The 15638-nt window shown below is 41.5% G+C and overlaps 1 protein-coding gene across 50 annotated transcripts in view; it reads left to right on the forward strand.

Moving 5' to 3' along the window:
* Nucleotides 1-381: 381 nt before the first annotated feature.
* LOC125901175 (heat shock protein DDB_G0288861-like) overlaps nucleotides 382-15638 on the forward strand; it is a 17228-nt gene continuing 1971 nt past the window's right edge. The window contains exons 1-26 of one of the 50 annotated variants that reach the window (XM_049596623.1): nucleotides 384-532; nucleotides 3826-3936; nucleotides 4044-4104; nucleotides 4252-4368; nucleotides 4610-4699; nucleotides 5114-5215; nucleotides 5674-5775; nucleotides 7971-8072; nucleotides 8309-8374; nucleotides 8532-8648; nucleotides 8890-8976; nucleotides 9391-9492; nucleotides 9727-9792; nucleotides 9950-10066; nucleotides 10308-10379; nucleotides 10794-10895; nucleotides 12194-12295; nucleotides 12754-12855; nucleotides 13090-13155; nucleotides 13310-13426; nucleotides 13668-13736; nucleotides 14151-14252; nucleotides 14712-14813; nucleotides 15050-15115; nucleotides 15273-15389; nucleotides 15631-15638. The exon at nucleotides 15631-15638 is cut by the window's right edge and continues 73 nt beyond it. In XM_049596623.1, the coding sequence (XP_049452580.1) occupies nucleotides 4079-4104; nucleotides 4252-4368; nucleotides 4610-4699; nucleotides 5114-5215; nucleotides 5674-5775; nucleotides 7971-8072; nucleotides 8309-8374; nucleotides 8532-8648; nucleotides 8890-8976; nucleotides 9391-9492; nucleotides 9727-9792; nucleotides 9950-10066; nucleotides 10308-10379; nucleotides 10794-10895; nucleotides 12194-12295; nucleotides 12754-12855; nucleotides 13090-13155; nucleotides 13310-13426; nucleotides 13668-13736; nucleotides 14151-14252; nucleotides 14712-14813; nucleotides 15050-15115; nucleotides 15273-15389; nucleotides 15631-15638 (2119 nt within the window). In that variant the 5' untranslated portion in view covers nucleotides 384-532; nucleotides 3826-3936; nucleotides 4044-4078. Of the gene's footprint in view, nucleotides 533-2136; nucleotides 3937-4043; nucleotides 4105-4251; nucleotides 4369-4609; nucleotides 4700-5113; nucleotides 5216-5673; nucleotides 5776-7970; nucleotides 8073-8308; nucleotides 8375-8531; nucleotides 8649-8889; nucleotides 8977-9390; nucleotides 9493-9726; nucleotides 9793-9949; nucleotides 10067-10307; nucleotides 10380-10793; nucleotides 10896-11130; nucleotides 11197-11711; nucleotides 11781-12193; nucleotides 12296-12753; nucleotides 12856-13089; nucleotides 13156-13309; nucleotides 13427-13667; nucleotides 13737-14150; nucleotides 14253-14711; nucleotides 14814-15049; nucleotides 15116-15272; nucleotides 15390-15630 lie in introns of those variants that run through there. The other 49 variants (XM_049596625.1, XM_049596624.1, XM_049596628.1 and 46 more) reach the window with 49 other exon arrangements.

Here is a 15638-nt window from a genome sequence, read left to right on the forward strand (position 1 = left end):
TGTGTGTGTGTGTGTGCGTGTGTGTGGCCACCACCACACAAACATAATATTTACATTCGTATTCATAACGTTGATATTAAAGTTAAATCCATGAAACGTTAGGATTATAATTTAGTGATATTATTGTAGGCTTTTAACTAACTTCTGAGTTTTACAGTAGCCTATAAAGTCGTGGCGAGACAATTAACTAGTCACTTATACCGTTACGATAAACATGTAACTACACAAAATGCATAAAATTATTTTATGTGTAAACGTACGTGTTTTTTAAGCTTTTATTTTTGTTTTAGCTCGGTCATATTTCCAGGATCGAGCGGCGATTAACCAACTTCCGGTTGTGACTTCCGGCATGGATTGGATGTATGGCGGCGCCCTAGTCGGCCATCTTGACTGCAGCAAGGTACTCTTGACTGTAGACGGGAGAGACTGCGATTGACGCGAGGTAAACGGTGCAACGGCGTGTAGAGATTAACACGAAAGGACGAACGGGGAGAGTTTAATGGTGTTTGGCGTCAGTCGAGAGGTCAGCAAGGTATTATCTGTATTTCTTTGTGTCTAATTGTCTAATAAGTTTGAGTTTTGGTGTAATTGCTAACTTCATGAACTAACTTTAATGATTGGTCTTCTGTTTTCTGTGTTCATCTCTTACGCTGGTCGATGGGAGTTAATTGAGAACAGAATAAACTGCTATTAGACTATCAGTCCAGACATGTTTTATTTCGACTGTGACGCTACAAACTGGAAGCTGATTTGACAGGATGTGTAGAGGAACAGAATGATCCTCGTCTGAGTGCAGTACAATGTATAAAGTATGTAGACATAATTGTGCAGTACTAGGTACTCTTTCAGAAGTTGGGAGTTGGTAAATGTTTGCCTCTCATCCACAGAAAGCCCCCCGAAATATTTTTTGTTCGTAGGATGGTAGTGTTGTGACGTTCACGAACGAACCGATTCTATTGAACGGCTCGTTAACATGAACAATGGGAACCGAGTCGCAGCTGGGAACCGTTCGTTTTTTTTTTTTTAATATCACTGTGTGCTCCTCCTTTGCTCCTCCCCTGAGCAAAATTCATTGTTGCCTGCTTTGTTTTTTAATGTTTATTTGTAAGTGTTAAGGTCACGGTGCTGCATGAATAACAAGTCATGGTAGCTTTACACACATACAAACAATTTGTATAAAGGGTAAATCCAAAATAGTGATGTCACTGTCAAAGCAGAGTGATATGGTGCAACCTTGTGGAATATTTACAATGAATCCAGATCAGACTTCAAAATGTAGTCCACACATGTCAAATGAGGTTATGATCAATATTTCAGAATAATTCAAACTCAGATATTGGTGGGATATCTAATTTTGTATTATTTTGTTCTAAATCTCACCCCATCATACCTCCCAGTGATTATTTCCAAGATAAAATGAGTTACCACCAGGCTGGCTTCTTAAAACTTAATAAATATAAAAATCAGTCAAATGAGCCAGTTTTTTGAACAGCTCTTTGAAAGGAACGACTCACCAAGATCCGGCTCCCCTCAAAGAGCCATAAATCCCATCTCGAGCGAGAAGAGCTCTCCTCCGATTGGTTATTTGCTATATGCTGTCGGCTAGTCTGTTTGGATCGTCTTTACCACCAACAGAAGTAAACGAAGTCAATCCAACAGTGTGATAAGTGCGTGCCGTCAGATTTATATTAATGGAAAGCACATCGCCGAATTTAAGGTTGACACCTAAAGTGTATGTCCTCATCCTAACATATGTTCTCATAGGCACGAAAGGTATCCAAGGGACGAGGAAACGGTAAACTAAGCGATTTCTCAAGGCACTTTGGCAGGACGCTCTGGAGGACAGAGACATGTGACAATACACGACAGTAACACCGACTTCAAAACAGGTTAGTCCAACTTTCAGTTCCGTTACAGTTCCGTTAGCTGGTTTGGAGACTTGAGGAGTCCAGCATTACAGAGAAAAAGTTGCAACACATGTCTGTCCTCCAGAGTGTGCTGCCAAAGTGCCTTGAGAAATCGCTTAGTTTACCGTTTCCTCATCCCTTGGATACTTTTCGTGCCTATGAGAACATATGTTAAGATGTGGACATACACTTTAGGTGTCAACCTTAAATTCGGCGATGTGCTTTCCATTAATATAAATCTGACGGCACGCACTTATCACACTGTTGGATAGACTTCGTTTACTTCTGTTGGTGGTAAAGACAATCAAAACAGCCTAGCCGACAGCATATAGCAAATAACCAATCGGTGGAGAGCTCTTCTAGCCAATCAGAGGCGGAAAAGGCGGTACCTTCCCCAACCATCCTCAAGACTGTATGGCTGCTGCCTGGAGCCTCCCGTCCATGGGTGCAGATCCCGGGGGGGGACGGGGGGGGGACATGTCTCCCCCCAAATCCTGAAAAACACAAATTGTCCCCCCCAATTCTAAATAGCTAAAATGACTGAAATTGAACAAATGTATACAGTAGTCCTATATACTGGGAGAAAGGGAAGATGATGAGGAGAAATGGGAATCCGTGAGAGGTGAGAGATGAGAACGTGAGTGGACATAACATGCCTGAGACCCTGAAACTAGAAGTAGCATTAACTAACAGCGAAGCAGTGAAAAGGAGGGTGATGGCTGGTTCCATGTACTACTGGCTGTTTAAGAGAAATAAACAGTAAAAGGTAAGCATATGATTCTCTTTGTAGTGCTTTTTGAATGACTTAATGATGGTGATGAGCCTCTATGAAATCGTGAAATAAGTGCTCTGTGGGCATGCTTTGCACACGTGCAATTAAAAAAAAAATCACAACTGATTGTGTCCCCCCCAAACTTGTCATCAGATCTGCACCCATGCTCCCGTCCCATGGCTCTTGTATCATGACCTCTCATCTGGTGATAAAGACAAAAAATATCGCTTGCGGGGGACAGTTTGGCTCTCAACTCAAAGTGTCACTTTGTAACCTGTAAACTGTGACGCTGTTTTTTTGTCACCGTGTTGCATTGAAGGCACTGTAAATATGGCTTTTACAAACTTTTTAATCATGTCAGTCTTTTCGCCATGGTCTTATTTGTGTCATCAGTTATATTATTCAGTCTGAAAAACAAACAAAGAAAAACGGATGAACGCCAGCCATGTTTTGTCCTGTGGGCGTCAAAAAAAAAAAAAATGGCTGTGGGCTTTTGGCCAGCTGTTTTTCTTGTCTTGAAATGGGTAACGTTAGCATTATAATCGAGAATAACAAGTTTCTGTTATCTAGTTTTACCTCAACGCTATGCTCTGCTTCAGATATTTATTGTCCTCTGACAAAGCAGAAAAAGTGGACAAAAGGTCTCAAACATTAAGGTAGGGGTGTCAAACATACAGCCCAGGGCCACAATCAGCCCGCCAAAAGGCCCAATCCAGCCCAATGGATGACCTTGCACACTTCTTCACTGGTGATGCACTTGGAGGCTAAGAGATGCCAAGTTAACAGTGAGTAGCTTTCTTCTTGTGAAATACTGCTGAAGAGTCTTTTCCACCCTGAACAGAATACAGTTCGTTTTTATTCACTCTAGGAGTGCAAATACACAGAAAAGTGCACATGTAAAGACAGCGAGTAGTAGACTGACTGAATGTGGAAAGATATCACAGACTGTTTGTCACCTGTTTTGTATATGGATCAGCGTTTTTTGAAATTTACTTCTTTAAACAAAAAAAGGAAAAAACTGAAAACTGTAACCAGTAAGCAGGGTGAAATAAATACAATTAACAGCAGCTTTGATTTTTCATTTTAGAATGAAATGCTGAAAATGCTGCTGTCATGTGTAAAACTTTTTTTATGCTCTGAACACAGTACCACATTCCTGGGATGTTCTGTAATACCTGAGGAAGAGCTGCAGCTCAAAGGATTCAGTCAAAGTGCTCTGCTGTAGACGTCAAGCATGCAGCCCTGGAAGTGGGTTAGGTGAGATGAGGATCTTGATTGTTGTCTGTTAGATTTCTCCTGTTCACTCCTCAGTCAGCAGTCGGCGCTCAGCTCCACCATCTTTAGTTAAACCTGTGTGTGTGTAGAGCAGCTCCTGAGACCAGACTATCCAGTGCACAGAATGCCTGTGATGAGCAACTGGCCAGGGTACGTCACTATTGTGTCAGTCACACATTGTATGGGTTACCTTTTTTCTTATTCCTCACGCTGCTTTCATATTTAAAATCCTGTTGCTTTTTCGTTTAAAGTTTGTTTCATACTGATGAAGTAGCATCATAACCGTGTTTACTGCAGGCCAAACTGGATTTCTCCTTCAGTGGAGGAGCACGCTGCAACAGATGGTGAGAATTTGGTCAAGTCGGAGAACACTTCAACAGAAGATGTGGTGTTGGTCCAGTCTTTGGACAATCTGTGAGTGTAATCTGTTAACCTCATATACCTTCTTTTGCACACTTTTTAAAATATTTTGTTGAACATGTAAACATCATTATAACTTTTTTGGCATCGTTGCATTCACATCCTTCTTCATTTTTTTCCTTTGTGTTCTCTAACTGACTAATGATTGTTAGATTTCTCCTGTTCACTCCTGAGTCAGCAGTCAGCACTCAGCTCCACCATCTTTAGTCAAACCTCTGTGTGTGTTGTGTTACAGCCCAGAGCAGCAGCAGCAGCAGCAGCAGCAGCAGCAGCAGCAGAAGAGACCAGACTATCCAGTACTCAGTGGGATCATGTGTGACTGGGAGTAAGTCATTATTATGGTACTTCATAATTGTAGTATCTAAAGCCCCGTTTCCACCAAACACTTTCAGTATGGCACCTTTGGAACCAACAGTAACCCTTCAGACATGGTACCTAGCCCCTAGTGTTTCCACTGCAGACAGTCCTCTTAAATGTGGGCGGGGTTGTTGTCACTCAATGCTCCGTCCAGCACTCACTGTATTTCCTCCTCATAATAATGTAATAATAATTAATGTTAAAGTGAGAATTAGGAGGAAACTTCTTTAAACAGAGGAGTTAAATCATTCAGTGGGAACAGAGACAACTTTTACTGAACTTTCCTGGTGCCTACTTGGTAGTTTCTGTGTATCCATCAGTTGCTGTGGCTGGATTCCACTCTCATGTCCCACCCTGGTGCTCTTTGTGTCTTGTTTACTAGAAGGAGAACAGAAAGCAGAGGGTCCTGTGATTCTGGTGTTTCCTTCAAGAGTGATCGGTCAAGAGAACTCGGCATTGATTTCAAAAAAAGATCCCCTTTCAGGTAAGCTTTTATAAGCATTAAACTGTAGCTGCATGTAGTGATGTTTTGTATCCACACAAGTCTGATTATGTAAGTCATTATTATGGTACTTTATAATTTAAGTATCTTTTTTAGCTTATTTGGTGCTATTACCATGTGACCAGCATAATTTTATTTTATTTCTTTCCACACTGACAGACATTAGAGTCAGTGAACTCAACTTCTGTAATGGAAGATCAAAATGACTGCAAGTCTATGGCCCTTTGCATTCCCACAATAATCTCATGATAATTAATTTTAAAGTGTGAAGTAGAGGAAATTTCTTTAAACAGAGGAGTTAAATCATTCAGTGGGAACAGAGACAACTTTTACTGAACTTTCCTGGTGCCTACTTGGTAGTTTCTGTGTATCCATCAGTTGCTGTGGCTAGATTCCACTCTCATGTCCCACCCTGGTGCTCTTTGTGTCTTGTCTACTAGAAGGAGAACAGAAAGCAGAGGGTCCTGTGACTCTGGTGTGTCCTTCAAGAGTGATCGGTCAAGAGAACTCGGCATTGATTTCCAAAAAAGATCCCCTTTCAGGTAAGCTTTTATAAGCATTAAAATGTAGCTGAATGTAATGATGTTTTGCATACAAGTGTGATTTAATAAAGTCATTGTATTCAGTATGTAAGTATTTAATTCACAGTTATGTTACTTGATCATTTTAGTCTCTTAAGGGGGATTTATACTTGTGTGGCAGACCCTACGCATGTGGCCTACGTCGTTGTGAGCATTAATACTTGTGTGACGTGTGTCTGTGTCACTCTGCAGTTACACCTCCAAAACACTAGTCAGTGGCAGAGGTTTCTGTGACGTGCTGTAAAGTTTAGTTGATTCAAAACACACACAAAGCACACTTTAACCATGGCGTAATAGAGATAGTTCCAAACACAAGAACACAAATGAGCTTCACTTTTACTCGCAGCATTCACAGACAAACACTTGTCTTTATCTGGACACATTCTCCCCACAAATACAACATGCTAAGGTTATTAGCATAAGCCTATGGCATTTAGCATTATATAAATTAGCCTAGTGGCTAGCAGACTTCTCTCTACTCATATAAAACCAGGGACAACAGAAACATTTAACAAAGGTAAAGTTGCAAATCTTAGCTCCATTACAACTCACAAGGTTCACTGACAAAACATGTTTTCCAAACAAATGTAACATGCTAACATTATTAGCACAAGCCTATGGCATTTTACATTGTATAAATTAGCTCAGCGACTAGCGGAGATTTCCTCTGCTCATATGAAGTCAGGTTAAATCACACACACAAGATTTAAAGTGCTATTTCTGTGGAGGCTTTACTGTCTTCAGAATTTATTGTTTCTTGTCTTTGAAATGAAACTGTAAAATGTTCACTCAGCTCCACCATCTTCAGTCAAACCTGTGTGTGTATTGTGTTTAAGGCCCTGACACGCCAAGCCGACAGTCGGCCGTCAACCAAAGTTGGGCTGCTGGTGAGCATCTGTCGGCCTAGTTTTTGGGGTGTGTCCCGCACCGTTGGCCCTTCGGCGTCGGCGTCGACGGCTTTTCGGGCCGATTGAGCATGTTGAACCGGTGGCGGAGATAGTCGGTGAAAGAGATCACTCTGATTGGCTGTTTAGGTTTTATTTCCTCGCCCCTGTAGCGAGTGAATGTGCCTGTAGTGAAACCGGGGCTAACCAGTGTTTCCTCCTCACGCTCCACTTCACTTAGCTGCCCACAGACCTGCTGCTTCTTCCCACTTAAACCTGAATAACAAACCAGAGCTAGCTGGGAGCGTTAACCGCAGCATGACTGGAGGGAAACACAGCCAGTTAGCCTCCGCTAGTCTCTGAGCTAGCCCCGGCTCTCCGTTTGGATCCAACCGGAGCACCGAGCCCTGGTTTGTTATTCAGGTTAAAGTGGGAAGAAGCAGCGGGTTTATTGGGCAGCTGAGTGAAGTGGAGCCTGTGGAGGAAACACCGGGAGCGTCTGGATGTAACAGTCCGTGGAGGTGCTGCGGTGCTCGGCTGCACAGATAGGTAACACCTAGGCTGTCAGGATGTACCACTCTGTCACTCCACTCTCTCTTACGCAGGTGCAGGATGTACGTGCCACTTGGCCGTTGGATGTAGTCTGTGTAGTGCGTTCAAATGCAACTGACACAGGGCGACGTAGACGACGCAACAGTTGGCTTTCGTCGCCGCTGGTTCTTTGATGTCAGTTTGGTGTGTCCGCACCTGCAGGGTTTCTTGCTCCACCTTTTAGTACCTGATCTGTATGCTAGGTACCCCAACAGAGGGGGGACCAAAAATGGGGACAATTGGTACCACCCACAACTTTTCACAGTGGAAACAGAAAAAAAAGAGTACTGAACTGAACTGTACCGCACCATATTGCTTGGTGTAAACGGGCCTTTAGTTAGCTAATTTGGTGCTATTACTATGTGACCTGTGTAATTTCCTTTCGTATCCACACTGACAGGCACCAAAGTCCGTAAAACAACTTCCCTTTTGAAAGATCAAAATGACTGCAAGTCTAAGGACCTCTGCACCCTCATCATAATCTAATGATAATTAATGTTAAAGTGAGAATTAGGAGGATACTTCTTTAAACAGAGGAGATAAATCATTCAGTGGGAACAGAGACAAGTTTTACTGAACTTTCCTGGTGCCTACTTGGTAGTTTCTGTGTATCCATCAGTTGCTGTGGCTGGATTCCACTCTCATGTCCCACCCTGGTGCTCTTTGTGTCTTGTTTACTAGAAGGAGAACAGAAAGCAGAGGGTCCTGTGATTCTGGTGTTTCCTTCAAGAGTGATCGGTCAAGAGAACTCGGCATTGATTTCAAAAAAAGATCCCCTTTCAGGTAAGCTTTTATAAGCATTAAAATGTAGCTGCATGTAGTGATGTTTAGTATCCACACAAGTCTGATTATGCAAGTCATTATTATGGTACTTTATAATTTTAGTATCAGTTAGCTAATTTGGTGTTATTACCATGTGACAAGTGTAATTTTATTTTTTTGTATCCACACTCACAGAAATGAGAGTTAGTAAACTCAACACTGTCTCTATTCAAACCTCTGAGTGTGTTGTGTTACAGCCCAGAGCAGCTCCTGAGACCAGACTATCCAGTGCACAGAATGCCTGTGATGAGCAACTGGCCAGGGTACGTCACTATTGTGTCAGTCGCACATTGTATGGGTTACCTTTTTTCTTATTCCTCACGCTGCTTTCATATTTAAAATCCTGTTGCTTTGTTGTTTAAAGTTTGTTTTCATACTGAAGAAGTAGCATCATAACCGTGTTTATCGCACTTGCTGCAGGCCGAACTGCATTTCTCCTTCAGTGGAGGAGCACGCTGCAACAGATGGTGAGAATTTGGTCAAGTCGGAGAACACTTCAACAGAAGATGTGGTGTTGGTCCAGCCTTTGGACAATCTGTGAGTGTAATCTGTTAACCTCATATACCTTCTTTTGCACACTTTTTAAAATATTCTGTTGAACATGTAAACATCATTATAACTTTTTTGGCATCGTTGCATTCACATCCTTCTTCATTTTTTTCCTTTGTGTTCTCTAACTGACTAATGATTGTTAGATTTCTCCTGTTCACTCCTGAGTCAGCAGTCAGCACTCAGCTCCACCATCTTTAGTCAAACCTCTGTGTGTGTTGTGTTACAGCCCAGAGCAGCAGCAGCAGCAGCAGCAGCAGCAGCAGCAGAAGAGACCAGACTATCCAGTACTCAGTGGGATCATGTGTGACTGGGAGTAAGTCATTATTATGGTACTTCATAATTGTAGTATCTAAAGCCCCGTTTCCACCAAACACTTTCAGTATGGCACCTTTGGAACCAACAGTAACCCTTCAGACATGGTACCTAGCCCCTAGTGTTTCCACTGCAGACAGTCCTCTTAAATGTGGGCGGGGTTGTTGTCACTCAATGCTCCGTCCAGCACTCACTGTATTTCCTCCTCATAATAATGTAATGATAATTAATGTTAAAGTGAGAATTAGGAGGAAACTTCTTTAAACAGAGGAGATAAATCATTCAGTGGGAACAGAGACAAGTTTTACTGAACTTTCCTGGTGCCTACTTGGTAGTTTCTGTGTATCCATCAGTTGCTGTGGCTGGATTCCACTCTCATGTCCCACCCTGGTGCTCTTTGTGTCTTGTCTACTAGAAGGAGAACAGAAAGCAGAGGGTCCTGTGATTCTGGTGTTTCCTTCAAGAGTGATCGGTCAAGAGAACTCGGCATTGATTTCAAAAAAAGATCCCCTTTCAGGTAAGCTTTTATAAGCATTAAACTGTAGCTGCATGTAGTGATGTTTAGTATCCACACAAGTCTGATTATGTAAGTCATTATTATGGTACTTTATAATTTTAGTATCAGTTAGCTAATTTGGTGTTATTACCATGTGACAAGTGTAATTTTATTTTTGTATCCACACTCACAGAAATGAGAGTTAGTAAACTCAACACTGTCTCTATTCAAACCTCTGAGTGTGTTGTGTTACAGCCCAGAGCAGCTCCTGAGACCAGACTATCCAGTGCACAGAATGCCTGTGATGAGCAACTGGCCAGGGTACGTCACTATTGTGTCAGTCGCACATTGTATGGGTTACCTTTTTTCTTATTCCTCACGCTGCTTTCATATTTAAAATCCTGTTGTTTTTTTGTTTAAAGTTTGTTTTCATACTGATGAAGTAGCATCATAACCGTGTTTATCACACTTGCTGCAGGCCGAACTGGATTTCTCCTTCAGTGGAGGAGCACGCTGCAACAGATGGTGAGAATTTGGTCAAGTCGGAGAACACTTCAACAGAAGATGTGGTGTTGGTCCAGCCTTTGGACAATCTGTGAGTGTAATCTGTTAACCTCATATACCTTCTTTTGCACACTTTTTAAAATATTTTGTTGAACATGTAAACATCATTATAACTTTTTTGGCATCGTTGCATTCACATCCTTCTTCATTTTTTTCCTTTGTGTTCTCTAACTGACTAATGATTGTTAGATTTCTCCTGTTCACTCCTGAGTCAGCAGTCAGCACTCAGCTCCACCATCTTTAGTCAAACCTCTGTGTGTGTTGTGTTACAGCCCAGAGCAGCAGCAGCAGCAGCAGAAGAGACCAGACTATCCAGTACTCAGTGGGATCATGTGTGACTGGGAGTAAGTCATTATTATGGTACTTCATAATTTTAGCATCTAAAGCCCCGTTTCCACCAAACACTTTCAGTATGGCACCTTTGGAAGCAACAGTAACCCTTCAGACATGGTACCTAGCCCCTAGTGTTTCCACTGCAGACAGTCCTCTTAAATGTGGGCGGGGTTGTTGTCACTCAATGCTCCGTCCAGCACTCACTGTATTTCCTCCTCATAATAATGTAATGATAATTAATGTTAAAGTGAGAATTAGGAGGAAACTTCTTTAAACAGAGGAGATAAATCATTCAGTGGGAACAGAGACAAGTTTTACTGAACTTTCCTGGTGCCTACTTGGTAGTTTCTGTGTATCCATCAGTTGCTGTGGCTGGATTCCACTCTCATGTCCCACCCCGGTGCTCTTTGTGTCTTGTCTACTAGAAGGAGAACAGAAAGCAGAGGGTCCTGTGATTCTGGTGTTTCCTTCAAGAGTGATCGATCAAGAGAACTCGGCATTGATTTCAAAAAAAGATCCCCTTTCAGGTAAGCTTTTATAAGCATTAAACTGTAGCTGCATGTAGTGATGTTTAGTATCCACACAAGTCTGATTATGCAAGTCATTATTATGGTACTTTATAATTTTAGTATCAGTTAGCTAATTTGGTGCCATTACCATGTGACAAGTGTAATTTTATTTTTTGTATCCACACTCACAGAAATGAGAGTTAGTAAACTCAACACTGTCTCTATTCAAACCTCTGAGTGTGTTGTGTTACAGCCCAGAGCAGCTCCTGAGACCAGACTATCCAGTGCACAGAATGCCTGTGATGAGCAACTGGCCAGGGTACGTCACTATTGTGTCAGTCGCACATTGTATGGGTTACCTTTTTTCTTATTCCTCACGCTGCTTTCATATTTAAAATCCTGTTGTTTTTTTGTTTAAAGTTTGTTTTCATACTGATGAAGTAGCATCATAACCGTGTTTATCGCACTTGCTGCAGGCCGAACTGGATTTCTCCTTCAGTGGAGGAGCATGCTGCAACAGATGGTGAGAATTTGGTCAAGTCGGAGAACACTTCAACAGAAGATGTGGTGTTGGTCCAGCCTTTGGACAATCTGTGAGTGTAATCTGTTAACCACATATACCTTCTTTTGCACACTTTTTAAAATATTTTGTTGAACATGTAAACATCATTATAACTTTTTTGGCATTGTTGCATTCACATCCTTCTTCATTTTTTTCCTTTGTGTTCTCTAACTGACTAATGATTGTTAGATTTCTCCTGTTCACTCCTGAGTCAGCAGTCAGCACTCAGCTCCACCATCTTTAGTCAAACCTCTGTGTGTGTTGTGTTACAGCCCAGAGCAGCAGCAGCAGCAGAAGAGACCAGACTATCCAGTACTCAGTGGGATCATGTGTGACTGGGAGTAAGTCATTATTATGGTACTTCATAATTTTAGCATCTAAAGCCCCGTTTCCACCAAACACTTTCAGTATGGCACCTTTGGAACCAACAGTAACCCTTCAGACATGGTACCTAGCCCCTAGTGTTTCCACTGCAGACAGTCCTCTTAAATGTGGCGGGTTGTTGTCACTCAATGCTCCGGCCCAGCACTCACTGTATTTCCTCCTCATAATAATGTAATGATAATTAATGTTAAAGTGAGAATTAGGAGGAAACTTCTTTAAACAGAGGAGATAAATCATTCAGTGGGAACAGAGACAAGTTTTACTGAACTTTCCTGGTGCCTACTTGGTAGTTTCTGTGTATCCATCAGTTGCTGTGGCTGGATTCCACTCTCATGTCCCACCCTGGTGCTCTTTGTGTCTTGTCTACTAGAAGGAGAACAGAAAGCAGAGGGTCCTGTGACTCTGGTGTTTCCTTCAAGAGTGATCGATCAAGAGAACTCGGCATTGATTTCAAAAAAAGATCCCCTTTCAGGTAAGCTTTTATAAGCATTAAACTGTAGCTGCATGTAGTGATGTTTTGTATCCACACAAGTCTGATTATGCAAGTCATTTTTATGGTACTTTATAATTTAAGTATCTTTTTTAGCTTATTTGGTGCTATTACCATGTGACCAGCATAATTTTATTTTATTTCTTTCCACACTGACAGACATTAGAGTCAGTGAACTCAACTTCTGTAATGGAAGATCAAAATGACTGCAAGTCTAAGGCCCTTTGCATTCCCACAATAATCTCATGATAATTAATTTTAAAGTGTGAAGTAGAGGAAACTACTTTAAACAGAGGAGATAAATCATTTAGTGGGAACAGAGACAACTTTTACTGAACTTTCCTGGTGCCTACTTGGTAGTTTCTGTGTATCCATCAGTTGCTGTGGCTGGATTCCACTCTCATGTCCCACCCTGGTGCTCTTTGTGTCTTGTCTACTAGAAGGAGAACAGAAAGCAGAGGGTCCTGTGACTCTGGTGTGTCCTTCAAGAGTGATCGGTCAAGAGAACTCGGCATTGATTTCAAAAAAAGATCCCCTTTCAGGTAAGCTTTTATAAGCATTAAACTGTAGCTGCATGTAGTGATGTTTAGTATCCACACAAGTCTGATTATGTAAGTCATTATTATGGTACTTTATAATTTTAGTATCAGTTAGCTAATTTGGTGTTATTACCATGTGACAAGTGTAATTTTATTTTTGTATCCACACTCACAGAAATGAGAGTTAGTAAACTCAACACTGTCTCTATTCAAACCTCTGAGTGTGTTGTGTTACAGCCCAGAGCAGCTCCTGAGACCAGACTATCCAGTGCACAGAATGCCTGTGATGAGCAACTGGCCAGGGTACGCACTATTGTGTCAGTCGCATACTGTATGGGTTACCTTTTCTTATTCCTCACGCTGCTTTCATATTTAAAATCCTGTTGTTTTTTTGTTTAAAGTTTGTTTTCATACTGATGAAGTAGCATCATAACCGTGTTTATCACACTTGCTGCAGGCCGAACTGGCTTTCTCCTTCAGGGGAGGAGCACGCTGCAACAGATGGTGAGAATTTGGTCAAGTCGGAGAACACTTCAACAGAAGATGTGGTGTTGGTCCAGCCTTTGGACAATCTGTGAGTGTAATCTGTTAACCTCATATACCTTCTTTTGCACACTTTTTAAAATATTCTGTTGAACATGTAAACATCATTATAACTTTTTTGGCATCGTTGCATCTACATCCTTCTTCATTTTTTTCCTTTGTGTTCTCTAACTAACTAATGATTGTTAGATTTCTCCTGTTCACTCCTGAGTCAGCAGTCAGCACTCAGCTCCACCATCTTTAGTCAAACCTCTGTGTGTGTTGTGTTACAGCCCAGAGCAGCAGCAGCAGCAGAAGAGACCAGACTATCCAGTACTCAGTGGGATCATGTGTGACTGGGAGTAAGTCATTATTATGGTACTTCATAATTGTAGTATCTAAAGCCCCGTTTCCACCAAACACTTTCAGTATGGCACCTTTGGAACCAACAGTAACCCTTCAGACATGGTACCTAGCCCCTAGTGTTTCCACTGCAGACAGTCCTCTTAAATGTGGGCGGGGTTGTTGTCACTCAATGCTCCGATCAGCACTCACTGTATTTCCTCCTCATAATAATGTAATGATAATTAATGTTAAAGTGAGAATTAGGAGGATACTTCTTTAAACAGAGGAGTTAAATCATTCAGTGGGAACAGAGACAAGTTTTACTGAACTTTCCTGGTGCCTACTTGGTAGTTTCTGTGTATCCATCAGTTGCTGTGGCTGGATTCCACTCTCATGTCCCACCCTGGTGCTCTTTGTGTCTTGTCTACTAGAAGGAGAACAGAAAGCAGAGGGTCCTGTGATTCTGGTGTTTCCTTCAAGAGTGATCGGTCAAGAGAACTCGGCATTGATTTCAAAAAAAGATCCCCTTTCAGGTAAGCTTTTATAAGCATTAAACTGTAGCTGCATGTAGTGATGTTTTGTATCCACACAAGTCTGATTATGTAAGTCATTATTATGGTACTTTATAATTTAAGTATCTTTTTTAGCTTATTTGGTGCTATTACCATGTGACCAGCGTAATTTTATTTCATTTCTTTCCACACTGACAGACATTAGAGTCAGTGAACTCAACTTCTGTAATGGAAGATCAAAATGACTGCAAGTCTATGGCCCTTTGCATTCCCACAATAATCTCATGATAATTAATGTTAAAGTGAGAATTAGGTGGAAACTTCTTTAAACAGAGGAGTTAAATCATTTAGTGGGAACAGAGACAAATTTTACTGAACTTTCCTGGTGCCTACTTGGTAGTTTCTGTGTATCCATCAGTTGCTGTGGCTGGATTCCACTCTCATGTCCCACCCTGGTGCTCTTTGTGTCTTGTCTACTAGAAGGAGAACAGAAAGCAGAGGGTCCTGTAAGTCTAGTGTTTCCTTCAAGAGTGATCGGTCAAGAGAACTCGGCATTGATTTCAAAAAAAGATCCCCTTTCAGGTAAGCTTTTATAAGCATTAAACTGTAGCTGCATGTAGTGATGTTTAGTATCCACACAAGTCTGATTATGTAAGTCATTATTATGGTACTTTATAATTTTAGTATCAGTTAGCTAATTTGGTGTTATTACCATGTGACAAGTGTAATTTTATTTTTTTGTATCCACACTCACAGAAATGAGAGTTAGTAAACTCAACACTGTCTCTATTCAAACCTCTGAGTGTGTTGTGTTACAGCCCAGAGCAGCTCCTGAGACCAGACTATCCAGTGCACAGAATGCCTGTGATGAGCAACTGGCCAGGGTACGTCACTATTGTGTCAGTCACACATTGTATGGGTTACCGTTTTTCTTATTCCTCACGCTGCTTTCATATTTAAAATCCTGTTGCTTTGTCGTTTAAAGTTTGTTTTCATACTGATGAAGTAGCATCATAACCGTGTTTATCGCACTTGCTGCAGGCCGAACTGGATTTCTCCTTCAGGGGAGGAGCACGCTGCAACAGATGGTGAGAATTTGGTCAAGTCGGAGAACACTTCAACAGAAGATGTGGTGTTGGTCCAGCCTTTGGACAATCTGTGAGTGTAATCTGTTAACCTCATATACCTTCTTTTGCACACTTTTTAAAATATTTTGTTGAACATGTAAACATCATTATAACTTTTTTGGCATCGTTGCATTCACATCCTTCTTCATTTTTTTCCTTTGTGTTCTCTAACTGACTAATGATTGTTAGATTTCTCCTGTTCACTCCTGAGTCAGCAGTCAGCACTCAGCTCCACCATCTTTAGTCAAACCTCTGTGTGTGTTGTGTTACAGCCCAGAGC

Source organism: Epinephelus fuscoguttatus, linkage group LG14 (assembly GCF_011397635.1).
Source record: "Epinephelus fuscoguttatus linkage group LG14, E.fuscoguttatus.final_Chr_v1".
Taxonomy (NCBI): domain Eukaryota; kingdom Metazoa; phylum Chordata; class Actinopteri; order Perciformes; family Serranidae; genus Epinephelus; species Epinephelus fuscoguttatus.